Below are 24332 nucleotides of genomic sequence, written 5' to 3'. Positions count from 1 at the left end.
TCTGGTTGCCTTTTTGACTCCGTAATGCTTCTGTCATCTAATAAAAGTTTGTAAATTACATCTTCCAGATTCTTCTATATGGCTCCGAGATTGTTTACGTAAATATTTTAATATTCTTCCCTGATCTGTCAATGGAAGCAAATGTGATCGTTCTTCAACATCATAGAAAACCAAAGTTAGAGGAAAGTTAGCAAACCTTTCTTCTATGAGGATAATCTTTAATCTGTAGGGTGCTATACTTGCTCATAAAGGGAAACATTTAACCCATGGCTTCTTCTATAAAGCATCTTGCCCTGCTGAGAATTACAGTATTAGTGACCGTGTGTTTCCAGCCATTAAGATGCCACTAGAAGAATCGCTGACAGACGAATCCGTGTCAAGCCGGCTGCTCTTTTTTCCATGCTTGGTTTCTTCGTTCACTACTGCCTTGCAGACAATAATGTCAAGGTCGATGCCTTGTCTGAATCTTTTGACCCTGACGAAGCCTCAAAACATCATTGACCCCAAATTCTTACTGTCCCTCCTTATTTGCTTCAGAGATTTTCCCCATGAAAAAACTTAAGTGCCACAGAGGAGCAAGATGATTCTAACTTGCAGACGTTCTAAGTTTGCGGTTTACTTTGCGGTATATAAATGACAGGACTTTAATGTCTGTCTGTCTTATCTGTTTTTAGCACATCTTTTGTCTACATGAATTATTAAAACACTTTCACAGAGGTGTGCAAATTAATTCCTGGTTTTAGAAAAAATAAGAGTACGCGCTAGGAAAAGTGAGATGAATTAAATGGAACCGTGTCCTACCTTGCAATGAGTAGTGTGGTACTGAACGGAAGTAGCGGTCCTTTGGAATATGAGCACAACAGAGTTGTTTTAGCAAATAAACGAGTGGTTATGATAAATAATAAAATGGATAGTAGCAGTGCAAGTACCTATGTTAGAATATATGGCATATTATTGGAGAATGTAATTGGATTGCGGCACTTTCTAGGAGTACAAGATGATAAGTCCTTCCACAGTGGGCCCGTTTAGAGTGTGCTCCAGCGCTGCAAATTGTAAAAAAAAAGGAGAGAGGTTTCTCCGGTTCAGGTAAAATAAAAGCGTTCTAATAGAAATAGGTACCTGATGTCCGTTGCTAGTCAGGGACGTCGCTTTTTCGAGGTGATGGTCCTCAAAACAGGGATAGCGGGAGAACGTTCCGGCCGGTAGCGTCTCAACCTGGTTCCGTCCTCGTGGTAAGTGACTCGATGTTGTGAGTAACTGATAGTGACGTCACTATGGGGGCACGGAGAGTCCACAAAACTATCGACGCGTTTCGGAAACTTTAGAATTTCCTTCGTCGGGATACGTGATGTGGATGGAATGGCCTATACTTATAGGAGGACGTGGATCTGAGGTTTAACCCTTTGTTTACTCCCCTGGATAGGCAAGTCCTTTGATTTGTATATGGTTCAGCGCTGGAGTTTCATGTTAAAGATATGGGTACTACGATATTTATTATTGCAATATTTTTGTTAGGATAAAAAGCCGAACAGTTCCAATTCTTCATTAAGACCAAATGGGGCCATAGAATTTAGGTTAAAAATCCATTTGCTTTCTGATCTGGATAATTGTGCAATAAAATTTCCCCCTCGCCAGTGTGGGGCAACGGGATCCTATAACGGATTGTTGGTGGAATCGTTTATAGTGTGCTGATAGAGGGTGTCCCTCGAATCCCCGTTGTATATTGTATATGTGTTCTTTGATTCTAGTTCCTAATGGTCTCTTCGTTCTGCCAATATATGTTTTTTCACACGGGCAGATAAGGGCATAAATGACCCCTATGGATTTGCAATGGATATGGCTGCAAATTTTGTATTTGGTCTTATCACTCCCATTTTCCACCTCCATTGTTGGGTTAGTGTTTTTTGTAGCCTTGCAGGCGCTGCATGTTTTCCATGGAAAAAATCCTTTTTGTGTTATGATAGGTATTTTTATTTTTTGTTCTTCTATATTGTTGGGTTTTTCTTGCTTTTCTTTAAGTATTATAGATGATCTCTCCATTTCTCGAATTTGTGCCTGTGTTGTCTCCAGAGGTGCTTCTTCATATCCCTTTGCTATAAATTTATATTTTGTCTCTGCTTCCTTGTCATATTGGACCAAATCTGTGCAATTCCTGCGCAGTCTGAGGAACTGGCTTTTGGGTATATTAGTTAACCATATAGGGAGATGACAACTGTCTATTCCAATAAAGCTATTACTATCAGTGGGTTTATGATAAGTAGAAGTGAAGATCTGGTTATCAAAAATGGAAATGGTTAGATCAAGGAAGTTGACAGTGGTCTGGCTGTGTGTGGCTGTAAAATTTAAAAAATATTCATTTTTATTAAGAGAAGTTAAAAACATTTCCAGACTATCTGCTCCCCCTTTCCAAATAAAAATGACGTAGTCGATGAACGTCCGCCAGAGGACGAGGTCCGCACCAAGCTGGCCCTCCGGGAAGATGGCGGATTCCTCCCAGAGACCCACGTAGAGATTAGAATAGCTTGGTGCGAACCTCGTCCCCATCGCCGTGCCCCATGTCTGATTATAAAAGGAATCCTCATATTTAAAATAATTGTGGTTTAAAATAAAATTAATACAATCTCCAATAAAATGAATTTGATCATCAGGCATGTTTCTCAAATTTTTTAAAAAAATATTCAGATGCCACTCGTCCCTTAGAGTGTTCTATAACTGTATATAAAGATGTTATATCAAGAGTACCGATAATATAATCATTGTTCCATACAGTTTCCTGTAAAAGTTGTAGTATATGTGCCGTGTCCTTTAAATAAGCTGGAAGCTTTTCCACACACGGCTGTAAGTGCGAGTCTATATATTTCGATACATTTGAGGTAAGACAGCCGATGCCGGAGACAATAGGTCTCTCAGGGGGATTCTGAGCATCCTTGTGGATTTTAGGAATTTGATAGAATACTGGTATTATAGGATCACGTATCAAAATGAAATCTCTTTCCTTATTAAGAAGTATTCCCGCTTGGGTACCCTCCTCTATTAATTTTATCAGTTCTTTAAATTTAGATGTTGGGTACCCTCTTCATTTTTCGTAGGTCTTTGAATCATTAAGAAGGCGCATACATTCCTTATGGTACATGTCTTGATTGAGGATAACAATGCTACCCCCGTTATCCGCCGGGCGTATTATGATTTCATGATTGGTTTGAAGTGATGCAATGGCCTTCTGTTCTTTCATAGTTAAATTATGTCTTTGATATTTCTGATTTATTTTCAATTTTCTCAGATCTGATGTCACCATGTTTTCAAAAGAGTACATGGCGTGGGAGTATTCTTGCTGGGGAAAGAAGGTGGATTTTTTTCTTTAAATCTGTATGGATAATGGAGGTGGCTGTACTGTATGGGGCAATGGAGGTGGCTGTACTGTATGGGGCAATGGAGGTAGCTATACTCTTAGATGTAGTGATGTTTTTTTTCTAAGTTTGTATTATTCACTACTTGTACGCCTTACAGCGAAGCGTACAGGAGTAACGCAGCAAGGATATAGCCCACAGTTTCCTCCAGCGCGGGTGATATATATTTATTTAATTCCTGGTTTTGTTGATCACTCTACCAATGGCCTAGCTGAATGCATCAATCAGGAGAACTTTCTTAGAAGTGTTGTTTCTCCCCCAGCAGGATAAATGGGTGAGCCTTCTCCCTTGGCCGGGCTCGCTTACAATACCCATGTGGGTCAGTCCACCCAAACATTACCCTTCTTCTTGGATTATGGACAACATAATGCAGTTCCTGCAGACAATGCTAATCGCATGGACTTTCATCATAAAAGGCCATAGAGTCCTTCAAAATATACAATTTACTGCTTTAAATAAAACATAAGGCAGATGTCCTCCTCCGCATGCACTTGGTGACAGATTCCTCTCTCCCAAGCACATATGTCTAAAGCTTCCTGCTACAAGCTAGTCTACAGGTTCATGGGGCCGTATACTATTCTGAAATGGATCAATCCCATGTGTTGTGAGCTTGGTCATCCAGCAGACTGGTCGATACCACATTTCTTCCATGTTTCTTGCATTAAGCTGCTTAAACTCAACTGTTCCTCTAGAACTCCAGCTGCAATCTCAAGAGTCTTCTTCTGATCCCGATGCTTGATATCAAGTAAAATGACATTTTGAGCATTAAATAATCAGGAGAAAATAGTTTTTTTCCTGGTTTACTAGAAAAAATGTTGGTCCTGAGGAGAAGTTCTTAGAGTCCGTAGAGAACATCAATGATTCTGATCTCAGGATAAATGTCATTACCATGGCCCTTACAAGTGTAAGAATAATATACGGGTCACAGTCACCGCTCACTGTGTCCATATCTACTACTTCGCTCACCTAGTATTAAACACTTCAGCTTTGCTACTTTGCTGACTACAGCAAATCTTTTTGTATTTAAGGACTACCCTTTCTCCAGTGCATGAGCAATAAAGTTTCATATTTTTAAGAACAGCTGTTACAAATAGCTGCAGAAAACTTCTTTATTTTTTTTATCCTTTTTCTATTGTCTGTCCAGGGCATTTGACCCCTTTCTCTGGATCAGTTATCTTGTATACAGCACAAGATGGCTTTGAGCGGACCTCCTATTGGTTAGCCTCTATTTAATAATCCCTGGCTTGTGCAGTTCTGTGCAGATTATAGTGTATACTCTTCCTGGCATTTATCATTGTTAGTGTACTGTAGATGTTTTATTTACACTTTTTCCCCCCTAGGCTTTTCACGTGGTTGGCCAAAATTTATCAAAAAGGCGCACGCTTATTGATGAATGTGTCAGTCAGGTACTTCCACACAAACCTCTTCTGATACACGCTTCATTGTGTCAACGTCTGACCAGCTTCAAAGTTAGTGAATTTTGCGGGAGAGTTTTCAGGACTGTGAGGTGAAGCCAGTGAATGCAGTGGTGGGGTCCTCCTCTCAGGTCAATCTAAAAACGAGCCCATCCTTTCTACCTCTGGTTTGACGAGTCGTCCACATAGTATGGAGGGTGCCAGTATAGGGGATGTTACTTGTCAAGTGGATGTCAGTGAGGAGACCCCTGATCCAGCACCTGGGGGAGCATGTGGTCCTCACCGGGGGTGAAGAAACGTAATTTCTCAGAACGGGAGATGGAAATTACTGTGGATGAGGTCAGGTTATCTTCAATTGTGTTGTAGGTTTTAAAAAGTTGTTTCTATTGAGGGTGTAAATTCTGTCTTGTTTTCTTGCATGCTCCTTGCTGATGATTCGTCAGTGTGTGGTCCTTTTTTTCTTTGTGTTGCTTGGTCCCTATGTTCCCTTTTTTCAAAAGGTCTACGCCATTCTTTTGTCCATTGCTGAAGTGTTTTTGATCTATCTACTAACCATTGCACTTCCCGGTACCAGTTGATAAAGTGTGGGCAAATAAAGAAAAGGATTTACCTGCTTTTTTGCATTAAGGTTGGAAGCTAAAAAAATCAGAAATAATAGAAGAATTAGCATCTTGCCTTGGTAGAAATGTAAAGAAACATATAAGAGCCCAACTTGAAGTCACCTGCAGGCTGAAATCGCACCCATCACAAAAATAGTCCTGGAGTGCCAGAAGGGGATGGCGTGGTAGGAAAGATGTGAACCTGCTTTAAAGGCAACGCTCCCCTGCCTGTAACAGAGGATGACCCACAGACCGACCCATATGTTACAAGAAAATAACAAAGAGGTTTGTAAAGTTTAACTTTATTCGTTGCCCATCTTTACACTTGAAACATCTTAAGACAGACTGCAACTTTAATCAAGGTTAGAAAGTAACCGTAGAGCTGCGGAGAGAGGCTGCCTCAGAGGATTGTCCCCTCTAACGGGTGCATAGACAGTATTTAGGTTTGATGAGCTTGTAAGGACACTTTTAGGCCACCAACTGGGTTTATACCCTGTATTCCTTGCATCTCTTTAGTACCTTGTTTTAGTCTTGTTCCTAATGCTTTAGGTTGTTCTACTATTTTACTCAGTTTGTCTTTGTTTTCTGCTTTGCCTTTGTCCCTGGGTAATAGAGTCACCTTGCTTCTGCTAGAGATCGTCCAAAGCTTCCATATTGGCACTGCAGGGACGGTGAGGATTACTGGTGTCTGCTCCTACAAGGGATAGCGCTAGGGAAAGATTAGGGATTGTTAACCCTTGAATTTATTCCTATTCATCTTGTTTCATTCGTGACTCATATCATTTGTGTCATCATCCATTTCATAACCTGCAGTTCGTGTCACCTATTGATGAGTTACTAGTCTTGTACCCCCGGAATTGACCCATGCTTAGGGTGTTAATATGGCTTCTGACTGCTCGCCATACTATTTGTAAGTCCTGGGGGCATCTGAGTGCTGGAAGCCACATTTAGGACCAAGGAAAAGCTCCAGCCGGGCAGGCCTGTTCTGCCGTCTAGTGACCAGCTGATGTCATTACAACAAAGGTTCTTTGGAGAAGTAATTTTAAGGTACTGACCTGGCAAGTGTATTGACTATTCTCTAGGTTTGCTGCCTGCCCAGACCTTAGCCTGTACAATACAGTATTCGCCTACTCCAGTAGTACCATGCCTTAATACATTAGCTGTTGCCTTTGGATACTACACAGGGATTTGATGTTCCCCACACCTCCTTGTGGGAAATAGGGGTAAAGATCCACTTAACCCCCTTAAGCTTCACTTCCAGCAGATTTGCCATCATTGCCTGGTAGGACTTGCAACACATCTAGGGAACTGATCAAATTATTAGATGCCTTTATTACAAATATGGATTCAATTTTCAGCTCCACCGATATAGGAGAGCTGGACATTGTTAAAAGGAGGGCGACTAAATTATTAAATCATAAGAGAGGTTATTTTTATTATTAGAAGATAAAAAATGCGCCTCAGCTTTAAGTGTGGTCCCTTGGTTTTCATTCTGTAAATTACTTTTCCTATTTCTTCTAGAAGCGGCTTTTCTACCATTTTACGTCTGTTATAGAGCAGTGGTGGATGATGTGGTGGAGGCCCCGTTATCATACAGGTCCCATCATAACTTGTCTCCGTACACAGAGGCGGCTGCTCATTTTCTTGACATTCAGTAACATATAAAGTATCTTGAACATGACAAGTCCGTTCACACATCAGGCTTCTCTCCGAGTGGAATTTTCCAGGCCTGGCAGTACATGGAAGCTCATATTTCACCATAATCTTGGATCAGCAGCAAGCCGGGCCCTGTAGAATCTGGTAGGTGAATCTGTGGCACCTAAATTCCCTCAAAGTCTAAATATAAAATGTAAGGGAATGGAAAGAGTGAAGGCAGCGGTGACATAAAGGTGACCAGTGCCCAGGGGTGCTACAGATTCCTGGCCTTATCCCTGTCCATCACTCCCCAGACACCTGTTCCATTCCAGTCACTCTGGCTCACACTTCAGTACATGCTGCAAGCACATTTTTCGGAAGGACAAGAGCAAAATTCTCCTAGAATGACACAGAGGAGATCCTGACATATTAACCCATTCATGCCTAGGTGGTGCAAAGGACAATTTACCATAAATACGAAATTTCATTGGATCAGCACAATGTCTTTATGTGAAAGGCTCTCTTAAGTCTTCATATCCCAGATATGGATCTTTTGTGGAAGCAAAAACCTGCAAATAAAGAGCTCTCTGAGGATATCGTTATGCCCAGAGCTATGACATCACTACGACATCACTACACCAAGAACTAAGACATGACATGTGTTGCTCGGTCGTTTGAGTGTCCATAGGGATCAGCAGTGTGAGGGGTGATTTGCCCCTTTAACATCTTCAGAAAAGATCTATTGGTAAACCTGGTCAGTTTTCGGCTGTGAACCTTCCCTGGGTTCCGTGTAGGTTGGTGGTTTGTTCTTGTTTACACGTAACATCTACAGAAGCTTCTGTCTACAGGGTTGGTGGAATTCTCTAGTTTCTACAGATAATATACATTTTCCCCTCCCATAAGAATTGCCAAGAATATGTCAACCACAGCTGCTTAGGGCGAAGGACAGGTCTTTCTGGTATTTTTCTTTGTACGTTGTTCTATTCTCATAAACCTTGGGAGAAAGACCTGTAGGAACCCGATGACATCTTCACAGGACAGGCAACTGGATGCATCTCACTGCTTTTTCTTGCAGACAAGATTTATACCTGTCGTATTTAGAATAAAATAGTTGAGACTTTGGCCGTGGTCAAGTGCTGATTCTACAAATCTGAAAACAGCCATAGTTCAGGGATGTGGAAATCCTATAGCCCGACGCCCGGGACAAGTAGTTTTGGACGCCGGGCAGGTGAATTGTTTATAGATTTAGTCCTGTATCGGGCCGGACAGACAGACGTCCCCCTTATTTTTCTTTAATGTCGGTGTGAGGTGCAGGAGCCGATGGAAGTCTCCACCTCACACCAGCTCTGAGTATATGGAGGGGGCGGCGGCCTCCAGCTGACTGCAGAGACCCCCCCTTATCTCCCCTCCCGGAGGATGGACGGAGCTCAGAAGACACAGCAGGGGGAGAGAGAGGATGTAGACAGCTCCGGGCACAGCTCCATCCCCCGCACACAGCTCCATCCCCCGCACACAGCTCCCCCCTCCCCCTCCCCTGCTCTGTCTAGACAGGACCTAATCCACCACGGGGCGGTTGCTTGTTTGCACAGGGAAAACACAGAGCAAGGGGGGAGGGGAGAGAGGAGAGGACGGAAATCTGACCTCACACCGGCCGGGACTACAGCTCTGATGTCCACTCATGGCGGCTCAGGTGAGGAGGCCGAGAATACAGGGGCAGCGGTGGGTGTATGTATGATGTGTGCATATGTATGGTGTATATGTATGGTGTGAGTGTATGTGTGTATGTAATGTATGATGGGGGGGGGGGTGGGGCAGTGGCGGGGGGGGGGTGTGTGTATGTATATGGGGGCAGTGGCTGGTGCATGTATGATGTGTATGTATGAATGTTTTGTATAGGAGCGGACTGTCATGTCGGGCATTAGGGCAGTTGTGCCATCTAATTTTATTTATTTTTAGTGGCCCCCGCACTAAATTGCACCCCCAGAATCCCCCCCCCTTCATACTCACCCGACGACCAAGAGCCCCACGGATGCACCCAAACACGCCCGAACCAAAACTACAACTCCCAGCATGTTGGACCATAACCTAAACTGTAGAACTATAAAGTGTAACATGCTGGGAGTTGTAGTTTTGGTTCGGGTCAGCTGCAGAGCTATAGGCTGCATCAGGGCATGCTGGGAGTTGTAGTTACTAACTGTAATTCCCAGTATTCCTTGACATAGACTATGGCTCTGCAGCTGACACAAACCAAAACTACAACTCCCAGCATGTCCCAGAATAACCTTAACTGTCCTACTATACAGTGCAACATGGTGCAACACCCACACAACCATAGGCTGTATCAGGACATGCTGGGAGTTGTAGTTATCTAGTAACTAAATGCAACTTCCAGAATTTTCTGACAAAAAATGCACCATATAAACTGGAGAAGCAGAACCCCCCCCCCCCCCCCCCCCCACCAGTAACACATAAGTCCCTATTGAGACTGAAAAAAAGTGATTAAAATATTTTAAAAAGTGCGTATATATGTGAATAAGCCCCTTTCCTAATAAAGGTTTCCAATTTTCTTTCAATAAAAATATCCCTTTCCCTTATCCCCTTACACCCTGCACTTCATTCCCTGGTTGGACTTGATGGACGTCTGTCTTTTCAACCAGACTAACTATGTAACTATGTAATGTACAAAAATAAACATAAGTGATATCGCTGCATGTGGAAATGTCCAGACTATTAAAATATAATGTTAATTAAACCGCACGGTGAACGGTGTAAATGTAAATAATAGTCCAGAATTGGTCATTTTTGGTCACTTCATATTAGAAATTTTTTATGGTGATCAAAAAGTTACATGTAGACTTATCTGGGCTTATCTGGGTGTAAGAGGAGATACAGCCCTCCCCCCGCTAATATCCTGACATACTGATCGCCTATTAACCATTAGATCACCGCTGTCAGCAGTGTCTAAAGGGTCTTATATCCATCCCTGGTGGTCTAGTGGGGGGGGGGGGGGGATCAGACTATTTTGGGGGAAATTATTTTATCTACCAGGACAAGTGGATTTTCTTGAGGGACAAGTAGATTGTGTTCAGCTTTAGTCCCTTGGACAAGTAGTTTTTTTTAATTTCCACACCCCTGATAGTTAGAATGATACATTTTCTGTGTCTGATGACTGCCCTCCAGAGGTTGAGGGATAGAGCATCAGGCACTTGTCTATAGGTGCAATCCACACATTATCCGTCCTCCATTATCTAGCAGCTCCTATGGGGCCCGCAATGTCAGGGATACAGGGAGAGATTTACCAAAACCTGTGCAGAGGAAAAGCTGCTGAGTTGCCCATGGAAATCAGATCGCTTCCATCATTTTTGAAAAAGGCCTGTGAAAAAAAAGAAGCGATCTGATTGGCTGCCATGCGCAACTCAGCTACTTTTCCTCTGGACAGGTTTTGGTAAATCTACCCCACGATGTGTAGTCAGGCTCAGAGTGAAACAGAGGAATCCCCAGGTAGTTTTTGTGTTTTGCTGTGAGATGCACAGAAGTGAAAAGCCAAACATGTCTTAGTGCAGTCTAGTGCTGGGCGGTATATCGGTATGAACCGGATACCGTTTTTTTTTTTTTATCCCACGGTATGGATTTTTGCCCATACCGCTATACCGGTCGGGTCCCTCCCCCACCCTCCGAGCCAATAAAAAAAAATTAAACTTACCCGTAATGGTGGTGGTCCGGGCCATCCATCCTTCCTGTAGTGTCCGGCGACATTCCGGGTGGAGGGTGAACCGGTCCGGGCTGTCCTTCTTCTCCGGCGGTCATCTTCTCCACACCGGGCAGGCTCCGGCCTAGTATTCTGCATAGACGCCGCTACGCCGTGACGTCAGGTGCGGCGTCTATGCAGCGTTACTAGGCCGGAGCCTGCCCGGTGTGGAGAAGAGGACCCCCGGAGAAGAAGGACAGCCTGGACCGGTTCACCCTCCACCCGGAATGCCGCCGGACACTATAGGAAGGATGGATGGCCCGGACCACCCTCCCCGGACGGTCCCTGCAGCAACTGGGAAGGTGAGTCAGGGTTCTGGGATGGACAGGGGTCTGTATAATATACTATACCTACAGTAGGCTCTCCAGCTGTTGCAAAACTACAACTCCCAGCATGCCCGGACAGCCAACGGCTGTCCGGGCATGCTGGGAGTAGTAGTTTTGCAACAGCTGGAGGCACTCCTAGTTGGGAAACACTGACCTATACTATACACTACTATATAGTCCAACATGCTGAGAGTTGTAGTTTTGCAACAGCTGGAGGCACCCCTGGTTGGGAAACACTGACCTATACTATACACTACTATATAGTCAGACATGCTGGGAGTAATAGGGTACTCCACTGCCCCAGTGTTCAGATCATTTAGTTCCGCTACGACACCTCAATGCAAGTCTCAATGTAAAAAAAAAAAATACCGCAATACTTCTTTTTGGTCCTATCGCCAGCACTAGTACAGTCTGTGGAGGAAGAGGTTATAACAGTCCGGCCCTAATGGAGAAGAAGAGGAAAGAGTCCACAACCAAAGATGACCTGTGATAGTTCTGTGGATACAGCTCTGAATACAACTTGTAAATATAACAAAGTAATCAGGAGACGTCAGACAACAATCGGAATGAATTTACCACAGCGACTCAATAAATCAATTACTTTATTGTCATCTGTAGAAGTTGACAAAGGTCTATTGTTCGGTGTTGATAAAAACATCTTCAAAAACAAAGAAAAGAGTTTTACATGATGTATAAATCCTTATATAGAAGTCATCTCCTCCGGCACTAGGACCCATCACTGGCTGCAGAGCAGCGATCATAAAGCCGTCACCTACAACTAGAGGGGAAAGTGTCCTGCACAGGAATAACCACAGTCACAAGAGAACAACCTGCTATTACAGCTCAATCCTTCTGATAAATGAGAGAAACAGTCGCCATATAGTGCACCGTGTGTCAGAAGTGCAGCTCCTCGACACCCTGCGTCACCATGTACCGTGTATACAACAAAAACCGTAACATCAGTGACCAACACTCCATAGGACAGGACATTCACCACGATGAAACCAGTGTAACCAGAAGATCATGCTGCACTGGGGCACCACTGATCACAGACATAATCATGGGGGGCCAGGGGCCACAGACAACAACCACCATCATCATCTCCAGCATTCACCACGATGAAACCAGTGTAACCAGAAGATCATGCTGCACTGGGGCACCACTGATCACAGACATAATCATGGGGGGCCAGGGGCCACAGACAACAACCACCATCATCTCCAGCATTCACCATAGTGTCTGGACAATGAAAACACAGGGATACAGAGGACTCCTTTAATAATGCTCTCCTAGCAGCAATGTGGAACACAAACTGTAAATATCCCCAAAATCTAATAGTACGAAATATTCCTCTATTACATAATAAGTGAGAAGGTCGGTCGCCTCGTGATACATATACAAACAAGCAGAGGACAGGGATATCCCGTCTATATAAAACGCCATGCAAGACGAGATCACTACAATATATCCTGAGCCCACCTCATACACACACAACGTCACAAAAACCTGCTACAATCATACCCCAAATAACAAATCATCAAATATCACACAAAAATGAGAGGAAAACTCACAATGATGAAAACGACACAAAAAAGAAATAAGAGGAAAACTCACAATGATGAAAACGACACAAAAAAGAAATGAGAGGAAAACTCAAAATGATGAAAACGACAAAAAAATAAGAGAGAAACTCACAATGATGATAACGACACAAAAATATAAGAGGAAAACTCACAATGATGAAAACGACACAAAAATAAGAGAGAAACTCACAATGATGAAAACGACACAAAAATAGAGGAAAACTCACAATGATGATAACGACACAAAAATATAAGAGGAAAACTCACAATGATGAAAACGACACAAAAATATAAGAGGAAAACTCACAATGATGAAAACGACACAAAAATAAGAGAGAAACTCACAATGATGAAAACGACACAAAAAAAATAAGAGGGAAACTCAAAATGATGAAAACGACAAAAAAATAAGAGGAAAACTCACAATGATGAAAACGACACAAAAAAATAAGAGGGAAACTCACAATGATGAAAACGACACAAAAAAGAAATAAGAGGAAAACTCACAATGATGAAAACGACACAAAAAAACCAGAAGCCGAGTTTGGTGAAATCTGCCCAGAGCGGAGGCGGCACGCCGAAAGAGATTTGTAGCCTGACCCTATATACCCTCTATACTCCTCCTCTATGACCCTATATACCCTCTATACTCCTCCTCTATGACCCTATATACCCCTCCTCTATGACCCTATATACCCTCTATACCCCTCCTCTATCACCCTATATACCCTCTATACCCCTCCTCTATGACCCTATATACCCTCTATACTCCTCCTCTATGACCCTATATACCCCTCCTCTATGACCCTATATACCCTCTATACCCCTCCTCTATGACCCTATATACCCTCTATACCCCTCCTCTATGACCCTATATACCCTCTATACTCCTCCTCTATGACCCTATATACCCCTCCTCTATGACCCTATATACCATCTATACCCCTCCTCTATGACCCTATATACCCTCTATACCCCTCCTCTATCACCCTATATACCCTCTATACTCCTCCTCTATGACCCTATATACCCTCTATACCCCTCCTCTATGACCCTATATACCCTCTATACCCCTCCTCTATCACCCTATATACCCTCTATACTCCTCTATGACCCTATATACCCTCTATACCCCACCTCTATGACCCTATATCTCTATACCCCTAATCTATGACCCTCTCTCTCTATAGCCCTGCTCCATGACCCCATATCTCTATACCCCTCCTCTATGACCCTATATACCCTCTATACTCCTCCTCTATGACCCTATATCTCTATAGCCCTGCTCCATGACCCTATATCTCTATACCCCTCCTGTATGACTCTATATCTCTATACCCCTACTCTATGACCCTCTCTCTCTATAGCCCTGCTCCATGACCCCATATCTCTATACCCCTCCTCTATGACTCTATATCTCTATACCCCTCATCTATGACTATATCTCTATACCCCTTCTCCATGACCCTGGCCTCTCCACACCCCTCCTACATGACCCCGACCTCTTCACAAACTTCCTCTATGACCCCCACCTCTTCAGACCCCTTTTCTATGACCCAACCTCTCAACATCCCACCTCTATGGCCCTGGCCACTTCCTTCCCCTTTCTTCTGACTTCAGCCTCTCCAAGCACCTCCCCTATGACCCCTGATTCTCCCTAATTCTCCCATGACCCCCAACCTTTAACTCCCTTTGACCCCATAAACCAACTGCTACATTCCTCACACCATGATCTTTATAATCCTTCTCCATAGCTTATCCTCCCCATACCCTTCCCCTACGACCTCAGACAATCCATACTTCTCCCCTATTACCCTGGACTATTCATATCCCCTCTCCTATACAGTGGCCTCTCCATTCTCCTCCTCTCTGTCCTGGGCCCCTCCATACCCCTGCTCTACGACCTTGGTCTCTTCATACTGCTCTTTTATTACCCAGGCCACTAGATACTCATCCTATGTCACCCTGGTCTCTCCATATTAATCCTATGTCACCCTGGTCTCTCCATATTAATCCTATGTCACCCTGGTCTCTCCATATTAATCCTATGTCACCCTGGTCTCTCCATAGTCCTTATATGTCACCCTGGTCTCTCCATATTAATCCTATGTCACCCTGGTCTCTCCATAGTCCTCCTGTATCACCCTGGTCTCTCCATAGTCCTCCTGTATCACCCTGGTCTCTCCATAGTCCTCCTATGTCACCCTGGTCTCTCCATATTAATCCTATGTCACCCTGGTCTCTCCATAGTCCTCCTGTATCACCCTGGTCTCTCCATAGTCCTCCTGTATCACCCTGGTCTCTCCATAGTCCTCCTATGTCACCCTGGTCTCTCCATATTAATCCTATGCCACCCTGGTCTCTCCATAGTCCTATGTCACCCTGGTCTCTCCATAGTCCTCCTATGCCACCCTGATCTCTCCATAGTCCTTCTATGCCACCCTGGTCTCTCCATAGTCCTCCTATGTCACCCTGGTCTCTCCATATTAATCCTATGCCACCCTGGTCTCTCCATAGTCCTATGTCACCCTGGTCTCTCCATAGTCCTCCTATGCCACCCTGATCTCTCCATAGTCCTTCTATGCCACCCTGGTCTCTCCATACTCATCCTATGTCACCCTGGTCTCTCCATAGTCCTATGTCACCCTGGTCTCTCCATAGTCCTATGTCACCCTGGTCTCTCCATAGTCCTATGTCACCCTGGTCTCTCCATAGTCCTATGTCACCCTGATCTCTCCATAGTCCTTCTATGTCACCCTGGTCTCTCCATAGTCCTTCTATGTCACCCTGGTCTCTCCATACTCATCCTATGTCACCCTGGTCTCTCCATAGTCCTATGTCACCCTGGTCTCTCCATAGTCCTATGTCACCCTGGTCTCTCCATACTCATCCTATGTCACCCTGGTCTCTCCATAGTCCTATGTCACCCTGGTCTCTCCATACTCATCCTATGTCACCCTGGTCTCTCCATAGTCCTATGTCACCCTGATCTCTCCATAGTCCTTCTATGTCACCCTGGTCTCTCCATAGTCCTTCTATGTCACCCTGGTCTCTCCATAGTCCTATGCCACCCTGGTCTCTCCATAGTCCTATGTCACCCTGGTTTCTCCATAGTCCTATGTCACCCTGGTCTCTCCATAGTCCTATGTCACCCTGGTCTCTCCATAGTCCTATGTCACCCTGATCTCTCCATAGTCCTTCTATGTCACCCTGGTCTCTCCATAGTCCTTATATGTCACCCTGATCTCTCCATACTCATCCTATGCCACCCTGGTCTCTCCATAGTCCTATGTCACCCTGGTCTCTCCATAGTCCTATGTCACCCTGGTCTCTCCATACTCATCCTATGTCCCCCTGGTCTCTTCATAGTCTTCCTATGCCACCCAGGTCTCTCCATAGTCCATCTATGCCACCCTGATCTCTCCATACTCTTCATCTATTACCATGGCCTTTTTACACTCCTCCAACTGACAAGTCATTGTGTAACACATACTATATAAAACACTTCATTTGGACAATGCAATGCCCTCCATACCCATCATATTGTTCCATATCATAATCAATTGTAAGAAATATGGAGGAGATAGTGCCACGTGATCTACAATAATATGATAGATGAGAGACAACAGGTATGGAGCAGCCATGGAGGGACATCCACCTTAAAAACTGCATTGCGAGGCCTCACAGCTGGATGGCTCCAGATATTATTCCATATATTGTGACACCAGAAGCCAAATCAATTAGATCTCATAATCCTTTGAATCAAGGGAAATACATAAAGGCTACACAAACATAGAAACAACAAAAAGACAAACACAATGTAAAGACTCCACTAGCTCTACATGGACCAAAGCTACAACCTGTGGAGGCGTCAAGCGATGGAAGCAGTAAAAATACGGTCTCCTATAGAGTCTATTACACAGACAACACTCATCCTAGCACCAGAATGATAAGCAGACAACACGAAGAAACAGGAAAAAAACTGATCTCTGTTCAAACATTCACATTAACAAGGGAGACATGATTGTCTGAAGCCATGGGAGGAGACAACGGCACAAACAACGGGGGGGGCACAATGGCTACATCACACAAACATATCCAATAAAAGCTTTGGTAACTCTTAAATATTCTGGATACGCATCCGCCAGATAAACCTACTAGAATACGTACCGCTACTATAGACTGAATATAATTCCTGAGTAAATAGGTTAAAAACATTATTTAGTAAAATAGACTCATAATAAATATGGAATGCATATCCCTGTAAAGTAACACAATCTGTCCAATCAACTAGAACTCTGAATAAGTGCAAACTAGTTAAAATGTCACGTTGGCAAACCTATAAATCCTCCCGAGCGATAATATGACTCCCGTACATCATAGTATAGATGTCTGGAGAAATACCAACACTCTTTTCAGTTTTGATCAGTATAAGCTCCCACTCTGTAAGATAAAAACTTCTATGTATACATCAGCTATCTAGAATATATATTCATGCATCAATTGCAGCTAAACCAGGGAATGGGGCAGTAATAACACATCTGGATAATAGTGGCCACATCCTGACACAGATTCAGGACCGTATTTAGTGGTTTGCTTCTTTGGCACAAAAAACTAAATGAAAATTGTAGGGACCGCTATGGGTGTAAGTTGACCCCAGTAATACACCCCCACCCCCTGATACATGAACACTGGTCATTGTAATATCCCATACTACCATACAAATACAATAGAAGGTGCAGATACAAAAATGATACGATAATACATTGTATGGACACCTCACCCCTGAATACATGGAAGTGCTGGGCAAAGTAAAATACCATAGAAATGCAGCAGAAGGTGCAGATACAAAAATCATACAAAGATTTACTATTAAAGCTGCCACCTGATGGTGGAGTCACCTAGAGGTCCTGGGACAGCGATGCCGTACATTCACCACCTGACTTATTGCTAATCTAATGGACAGTGTTCCCTTCTCTTCCACATCCGACATGAAGCTCCACCTGCACGGTCAGGGGTCTTGATGGACATAGCTCCTGTAAGGCTCTGTCTATATCTTCCTGCTTCACAGTGACACCACATGAGGATTTAGGCAAAGTCATCTGCAAAGCACACCACAGGGCGGTACGCGCCTTCCGTGTAGACAACACCATCTCCTTCATGGCAGCTGCCAATGCCAGGACGTCTGAAAACAGAAATGGTTACCATGAAATCAGCTGAGGCATACAGGTTGAATACAGGCCTCGTACCACCCGTGTCATACCTCATACCATGTTAGATGGTGATGCCAGAACATTGTCACTATGTTAGATAAAGATATCATTGAAGCTAGATGGTGGAGTCATAACTATGTTACAATGTAGTCTGATAGTATGTTAGATGGTCATTTTATTCCTGTTAAATAGTGATGTCATACCCAAGTTAAATAGTGATGTCATACCCAAGTTAAATAGTGATGTCATACCCAAGTTAAATAGTGATGTCATACCCAAGTTAAATAGTGATGTCATACCCAAGTTAAATAGTGATGTCATACCTAAGTTAAATAGTGATGTCATACCTAAGTTAAATAGTGATGTCATACCTATGTTAAATAGTGATGTCATACCTATGTTAGATGTGGTCTCATATCTAAGTTGTGACATACATAATAGGGATCGACCGATTATCGGTATGGCCGATATTATCGGCCGATAATCACGATTTTGGGCATTATCGGTATCGGCAATTACCTTGCCGATAAGCCGATAATGCCCCGCCCCCGCACTGCGACCGCCCCCATAAACTTACCCGTAATGGGGGTGGTCTGGGCCATCCATCCTTCCTGTGGTGTTTGGAGGCATTCCGGGTGGAGGGTGAACCTGTCCAGGCTGTCCTTCTCCACTCCGGGCAGGCTCCGGCCTAGTACGCTGCATAGACGCCGCTACGCCGTGACGTCAGGTGCGTCGCTGCGCAGCGGTGTCTATGCAGCGTTATTAGGCCGGAGCCTGCCCGGAGTGGAGAAGAGGACCCCCGGAGAAGAAGGACAGCCCGGACCAGTTCACCCTCCACCCGGAATGCCGCCGGACACTACAGGAAGGATGGATGGCCCGGATCACCCTCCCCGGACGGTCCCTGAAGCAACTGATAAGGTGAGTCAGGGTTCTGGGATGGACAGGGGTCTGTATAATATACTATACCTACAGTAGGCCCTCCAGCTGTTGCAAAACTACAACTCCCGTTGGCTGTCCGGGCATGCTGGGAGTAGTAGTTTTGCAACAGCTGGAGGCACTCCTAGTTGGGAAACACTGACCTATACTATACGGCTGTGCGGGCATGCTGGGAGTAGTAGTTTTGCAACAGCTGGAGGCACCCCTAGGCGCGGCGGGGGGAGCGGTGGAGGTGATAGGTCTCAGGACCCCCGGACATGCAGGGGGAGAGAAGCGGGTGGCGGAGGTGGCCTATGGCACCGCAAAAGCCACTGCAGTGCATTGATTTAAAGCGCCCGCTTTAAATCAATAATCTGCAGCGGTGTCGCGGGGGGATAAATAGCCGATAACTTATACCGGAATATCGGTATAAGTTATCGGCTATAGGCCCTAACCTGCACCGATTATCGGTCGATCCCTAATACGTAAGATTACTGAGGTTCTGCAACTATGTCAGACCACACAGAACCTAAACCAACATCTAACAGAAGACTGATATACACTATTATTAAGATGTGAGACCACCAATTATTATAAATGCTTCTAAAGGCATATACCCTGTACAGCATCATATACACCTCACACCATCACCAAACATATTGCAAACTTTACATCACAGGGTCTGGTACCAAAACTTAAAATACAGCAGTATGCAGAGTAGAATACACAGAACAGTGGTTATTTGGAAGACTTTACCCCTCTCGTTGTTGTACCGCGGGACTCCTTGCTTCTGTCGGTTAGCGGCGTTGATAATCTCATCTTTCCGTCGTGCTTGTGTGAGGTGAATGGCTTCAAGGTGATGCTCCAGAGCAAAACTTATATTGACGTGAAGAGCCTCGCCACGGATACGCTCCATGATTTTAACCAACGAGACGGCCTGTAGGGAAACAAGCAAGTTACTGAGGAAGTCAGCCAATCTAACATGGTGGAAAAGAGCTTCCATAACAGAGAAATACTCAAAGATGTCAGATGAGGAGAGAGTTAAAGGGGTACTCCGCCGCTGGCATCTTATCCCCTATCCAAAGGATAGGGCATAAGATGTTAGATCGCTGTGGTCCCGCTGCTGCGGCACCCCGCCATCATTACTGCGCAGAGCGAGTTCGCTCTGTACGTAATGACAGGCGATCCAGGGGACGGAGCCGCGTGACGTCATGGCTCCGCCCCTCATGACATCACAGCCCGTCCCCTTAATGCAAGTCTATGGCAGGGGGGCGTGACGACCGCCACGCCCCCTTCCCATAGGACTTGTATTGACGGGGCGGACCGTGACGTCACGAGGGGCGGAGCCATGACGTCACGCTGCTCCGGCCCCTGTATCGCCCGTCATTACATGCAGAGCGATCTCGCTCTGCGCAGTAATGATAGCGGGGTGCTGCAGCAGTGGGACCCCGGCAATCTGACATCTTATCCCCTATCCTTTGGATAGGGGATAAGATGTCTAGAGGCGGAGTACCCCTTTAAAAGGGTGGAAAACTATTTTAAATCAACTGGTGCCAGAAAGTTATTCAGATTTGTAAATTACTTCTATTAAAAATCTTAATCCTTCCAGTATTTATAAGCTGCTGTATACTACAGAGAAAGTTCTTTTCTATCTGTCCACAGTGCTCTCTGCTGACACCTCAGTCAATGTCAGGAACTGTCCAGAGCAGGAGAGGTTTGCTATGGGGATTTGCTCCTACTCTGGAAAGTTCCTAACATGGACAGAGGTGTCAGCAGAGAGAATGGTGGACAGACAGAAAAGAAATTCAAAAAGAAAATAACTTTCTCTGTAGTATACAGCAGCTTATAAGTACCTGAAGGGTTAAGATTATTTTATAAAAGTAATTTACAAATCTGTTTTACTTTCTGGCACCATTAGATTTAAAATAAATTGTTTTCCACCGGAGTACCCCTTTAATGCACTCTACTCCATCCACTGCCCTGAGGTTTGCTCACTGCACATCTTAGGAAGAGTGTTTTAGATTCTTCTCTGAATACAAGAAACCAGCACAATTTTGAATGCAGCTCTGGAGGTGATTGGATAGGAAGTTATGATGTTGTCCAGTATGAGCACAAGGTAAATAAAAACCTCCTAAATATTATGTGCAGACAGTAACTGCAAACAACAGGTGGGTGACAACAGAGCAGTAAACCTCCGCAGAGCGAGTATTGAGGCGTCCTTACTCTGGCTTGTTCCCGAAACTGATCCACAACTAGACGGTCAACCCGGGAGGGATTGGCTGGAAGTCGTGGGATGGACGAACTGTAAGAACTGGATATTCTGCTTCCTGGAAACTTTGTAGCGAGTTCTGCTTCTGTCTAAACATCAAAAGATCAGAAAACATCAATCAGCATGATGCCACAGAGTGAGACCCCCCCCCAAGCTGCAGGAGGGGCCATAGCAGTGACCCCTATGGTCATGTACACCGTACCCCCGCATCCATCTTCTCACCTTTTTTCTCTCCTTCTCTAGCGCCCTCCACTGTTCACAGCATTCCTCTAGCTGCACATGGAGCTCATTGGCAGGACCACTGCGATTCCTTGACGGACGATATCTGTTGAACGGAGCGGAGAAGGGAAAGACTGGGGGAGGAACATCACCGCAGAACATGTCACCCATGAAAGGAGGAACTGGATTTAGATCTTCATAGTGGAACAGATCGATGAGGTCAGAAAATGGAAATGGAGGTGGAAAAGGGAGGTTGGTTGGGGGAGAAATGGTCTGGGGATTAAAGGGAAAATTCTGGCTTTGCTTTAGGTCAGCCATTAAGGAGAAGGATGGAAGGAAGGAGGCATTAATGAAGTCTGACACGTTTCCCATGTTAGGATCTGGCTTTCTCTGGAATCCGGTGTAGAGCGGTGGGTTCTGTTTTCCATGTGGGCTGTTCCAGCTTCTTTTCCCCCTTCTCTCATTATTATTGATATTGGGCGGACTTGACTTCTTGGGCACCTTGTCATATCGTTCAGGGTGGCCCGTGATGGACATCTGGTGTGGGGGAGACCAGTTGGGGGGGATATGTTGGTGGCATGTAACGATACATTCCCTCCTTACTAGGAGACAGGTGACTGAAGGACTTGCTGCGCTTTTCTTGATATGTTGAGCTGTTCAGCTGTCCCTCTTTCTTTGATGGGGGAGAGAAGTATCCAGGGTGATGTGTTGGAGATCCATCAGACAGCGTGGAACCTACAGGTGACGGTATTGGACTTGTTGCTTGTTTCTGGCTTCTGGCCGTCTCTGTTTCTAACCATCGCTGGGGAAACCCTTCATTTGCTGGGGCTCTAGGCACAGAAGGCTTAGCATAGGGTTCCCGACAATCAAGACTGCCGACCTTGGGAAGCTGCTGAAGTTTCGGGATTGTAGGGCTTCTGGTGGGTGCTGTTCTGGAAGTTGCACTGCTGTTGACTACATTGATAATATGCAGGCGCCATGACACTCATCGGTATATAGTCATTGGCCGACCAGGCGTCTCTTACACCAGATATGTACTTAGACTGATTGGCTGGACTTGGCTTAGCAAATGTTCCCTTCATTTTGTCGTTTCTGCACCAAGGTTTATAGACACTCGAACCTTCCTGCAGTCTCTCCTGAGAGGTGACACCAGAGGCTTTAGCTGTGGAGTTCTGACGATTACATGTCATGTAATTATTTATGCCCCGAGTCCCCCCCTGCAATGAAGAATTCAGTTCTAGTGCTTGGTTCTCAATGTAGAGATCCTTGAGCAGATCCTCTACGTGTGTATTACAGGAGTCCAGGAGGCCAAGGTCTTCAAAACCTCTCTGGAGACTCTCCATGTCTGGCAGCTTCCTCTCAGTCTCTTCATAGAGTGGAGGACTATGGACACTGGGGACAATCTGCACATCCAGGAATGATGCTTGGAAAATACTCTGTAAGGTCTTTGTGGTCAGCAGCAGCCCATAATGGGGGGAACAATCTAGACAGCGAATCCCTGAAATGATAAAATGCTATCAGCAGGATTTTACCCAATGTCAATAACACAAAAACTCTAGATAGCAATTACAATGTCTGATCCCCACTCTCATACACTCTATCCACGCAGTGTAAAGCTGAGTGACAGACAACCCAACATTACTTATCATGAAGGTCAGAACTTTATAAGCTTCCCCCAGAAACAAATGCTCCTCCGATATTACAGACCACTACTCCCAGCTGCAAAGTTGACTATTTATCCAGTGACCCAGATGGAGTGTCTGCCTCTACACTGGGACTTACCACATGGCACCGTAATATCAGAGGTCATCTCTGCATGACCCGAGTACAATCAGTAGAGACACAAGACGTACACTCACCAATCGGTCACTACATCCAGGTTGTTGGACTCCTCCAGAAATCTGGACCCCTGTCCAATGGAACGATTTTTCAGGTTTGGAGAAAACAGGAGGTGCTCTTGATGGGGAAAGAAAGGGTTAATGTATTTAGACCAAGGGATCAGAAGAGTCCACTGGAGATGACCAGTTTGTGATCATTGCATTCAGGAAATGTGAAAAGCTTTGAGAAGAGGAAACAATGGCTGCCGTGTGAGGAGAACAACATCCCAAAGACCCCATCTCCAAACCTAAAAGGGAACCTCATAAACTGGTAAAGTGTCTGCAGGCCGATGCCTCACTCTGCAAAATAATATTACCAAACTTTACTATTTAACCCTTCCACTCCTGAAGATGTGTGTGTGCCGCCTTCAATATGTGACGGGAAAATCCATTACATTCAAACTTAGATAAGTTCCTCTAGTACTGCTGGGGTGGTCTATGTACTGCAATACTACAGCCTGCAGTCTCAGCACCGCATGGGCTTAAAGGGTAAGTCAGGAAAATGCTACTTATCCCCTCGTCCACCCACTACACCCCCTCCCCTTCATCCCCCCCACACCTCCTCCCCTTCCTCCCCCCCACACCTCCTCCCCTTCATCCCCCCTACACCTCCTCCCCTTCCTCCCCCCCACACCTCCTCCCCTTCCTCCCCCCCCACACCTCCTCCCCTTCCTCCCCCCCACACCTCCTCCCCTTCCTCCCCCCCACACCTCCTCCCCTTCCTCCCCCCCACACCTCCTCCCCTTCCTCCCCCCCACACCTCCTCCCCTTCCTCCCCCCACACCTCCTCCCCCCACACCTCCTCCCCCCACACCTCCTCCCCTTCATCCCCCCCCCCCACACCTCCTCCCCTTCATCCCCCCCCACACCTCCTCCCCTTCCTCCCCCCACACCTCCTCCCCTTCCTCCCCCCACACCTCCTCCCCCCCACACCTCCTCCCCTTCCTCCCCCCACACCTCCTCCCCTTCCTCCCCCCCACACCTCCTCCCTTCCTCCCCCCCACACCTCCTCCCCTTCCTCCCCCCACACCTCCTCCCCCTTCATCCCCCCCACACCTCCTCCCCTTCCTCCCCCCACACCCTCCTCCCCTTCATCCCCCCACACCTCCTCCCCTTCATCCCCCCC

General features: G+C 45.4%; 2 protein-coding genes across 2 annotated transcripts; one reads left to right on the top strand and one right to left on the bottom strand.

Moving 5' to 3' along the window:
• The first annotated feature begins 12058 nt into the window (after positions 1-12058).
• Positions 12059-16241, top strand: LOC130272800 (uncharacterized). Its single transcript, XM_056518693.1, has 3 exons — positions 12059-12259; positions 14660-16070; positions 16101-16241. The coding sequence occupies exons 1-3, from the start codon at positions 12059-12061 to the stop codon at positions 16211-16213; spliced, it is 1725 nt and encodes a 574-aa protein (XP_056374668.1). The 3' UTR covers positions 16214-16241.
• Positions 16242-17668: 1427 nt separating this feature from the next.
• LOC130272799 (uncharacterized) lies at positions 17669-23139 on the bottom strand. Its single transcript, XM_056518692.1, is given in 7 exon segments — positions 17669-17898; positions 19598-19778; positions 21065-21199; positions 21333-21947; positions 21949-22233; positions 22235-22827; positions 23112-23139. Coding segments are annotated over 7 exon segments (2067 nt in total).
• Between the last annotated feature and the right edge of the window lie 1193 nt (positions 23140-24332).

The sequence above is a fragment of the Hyla sarda genome, chromosome 5, assembly GCF_029499605.1.
Source record: "Hyla sarda isolate aHylSar1 chromosome 5, aHylSar1.hap1, whole genome shotgun sequence".
NCBI classification, from domain to species: Eukaryota; Metazoa; Chordata; class Amphibia; order Anura; family Hylidae; genus Hyla; species Hyla sarda.
Note: the sequence above shows the minus strand (reverse complement) of the source record. Positions and strands in the feature narration are given on the sequence as shown.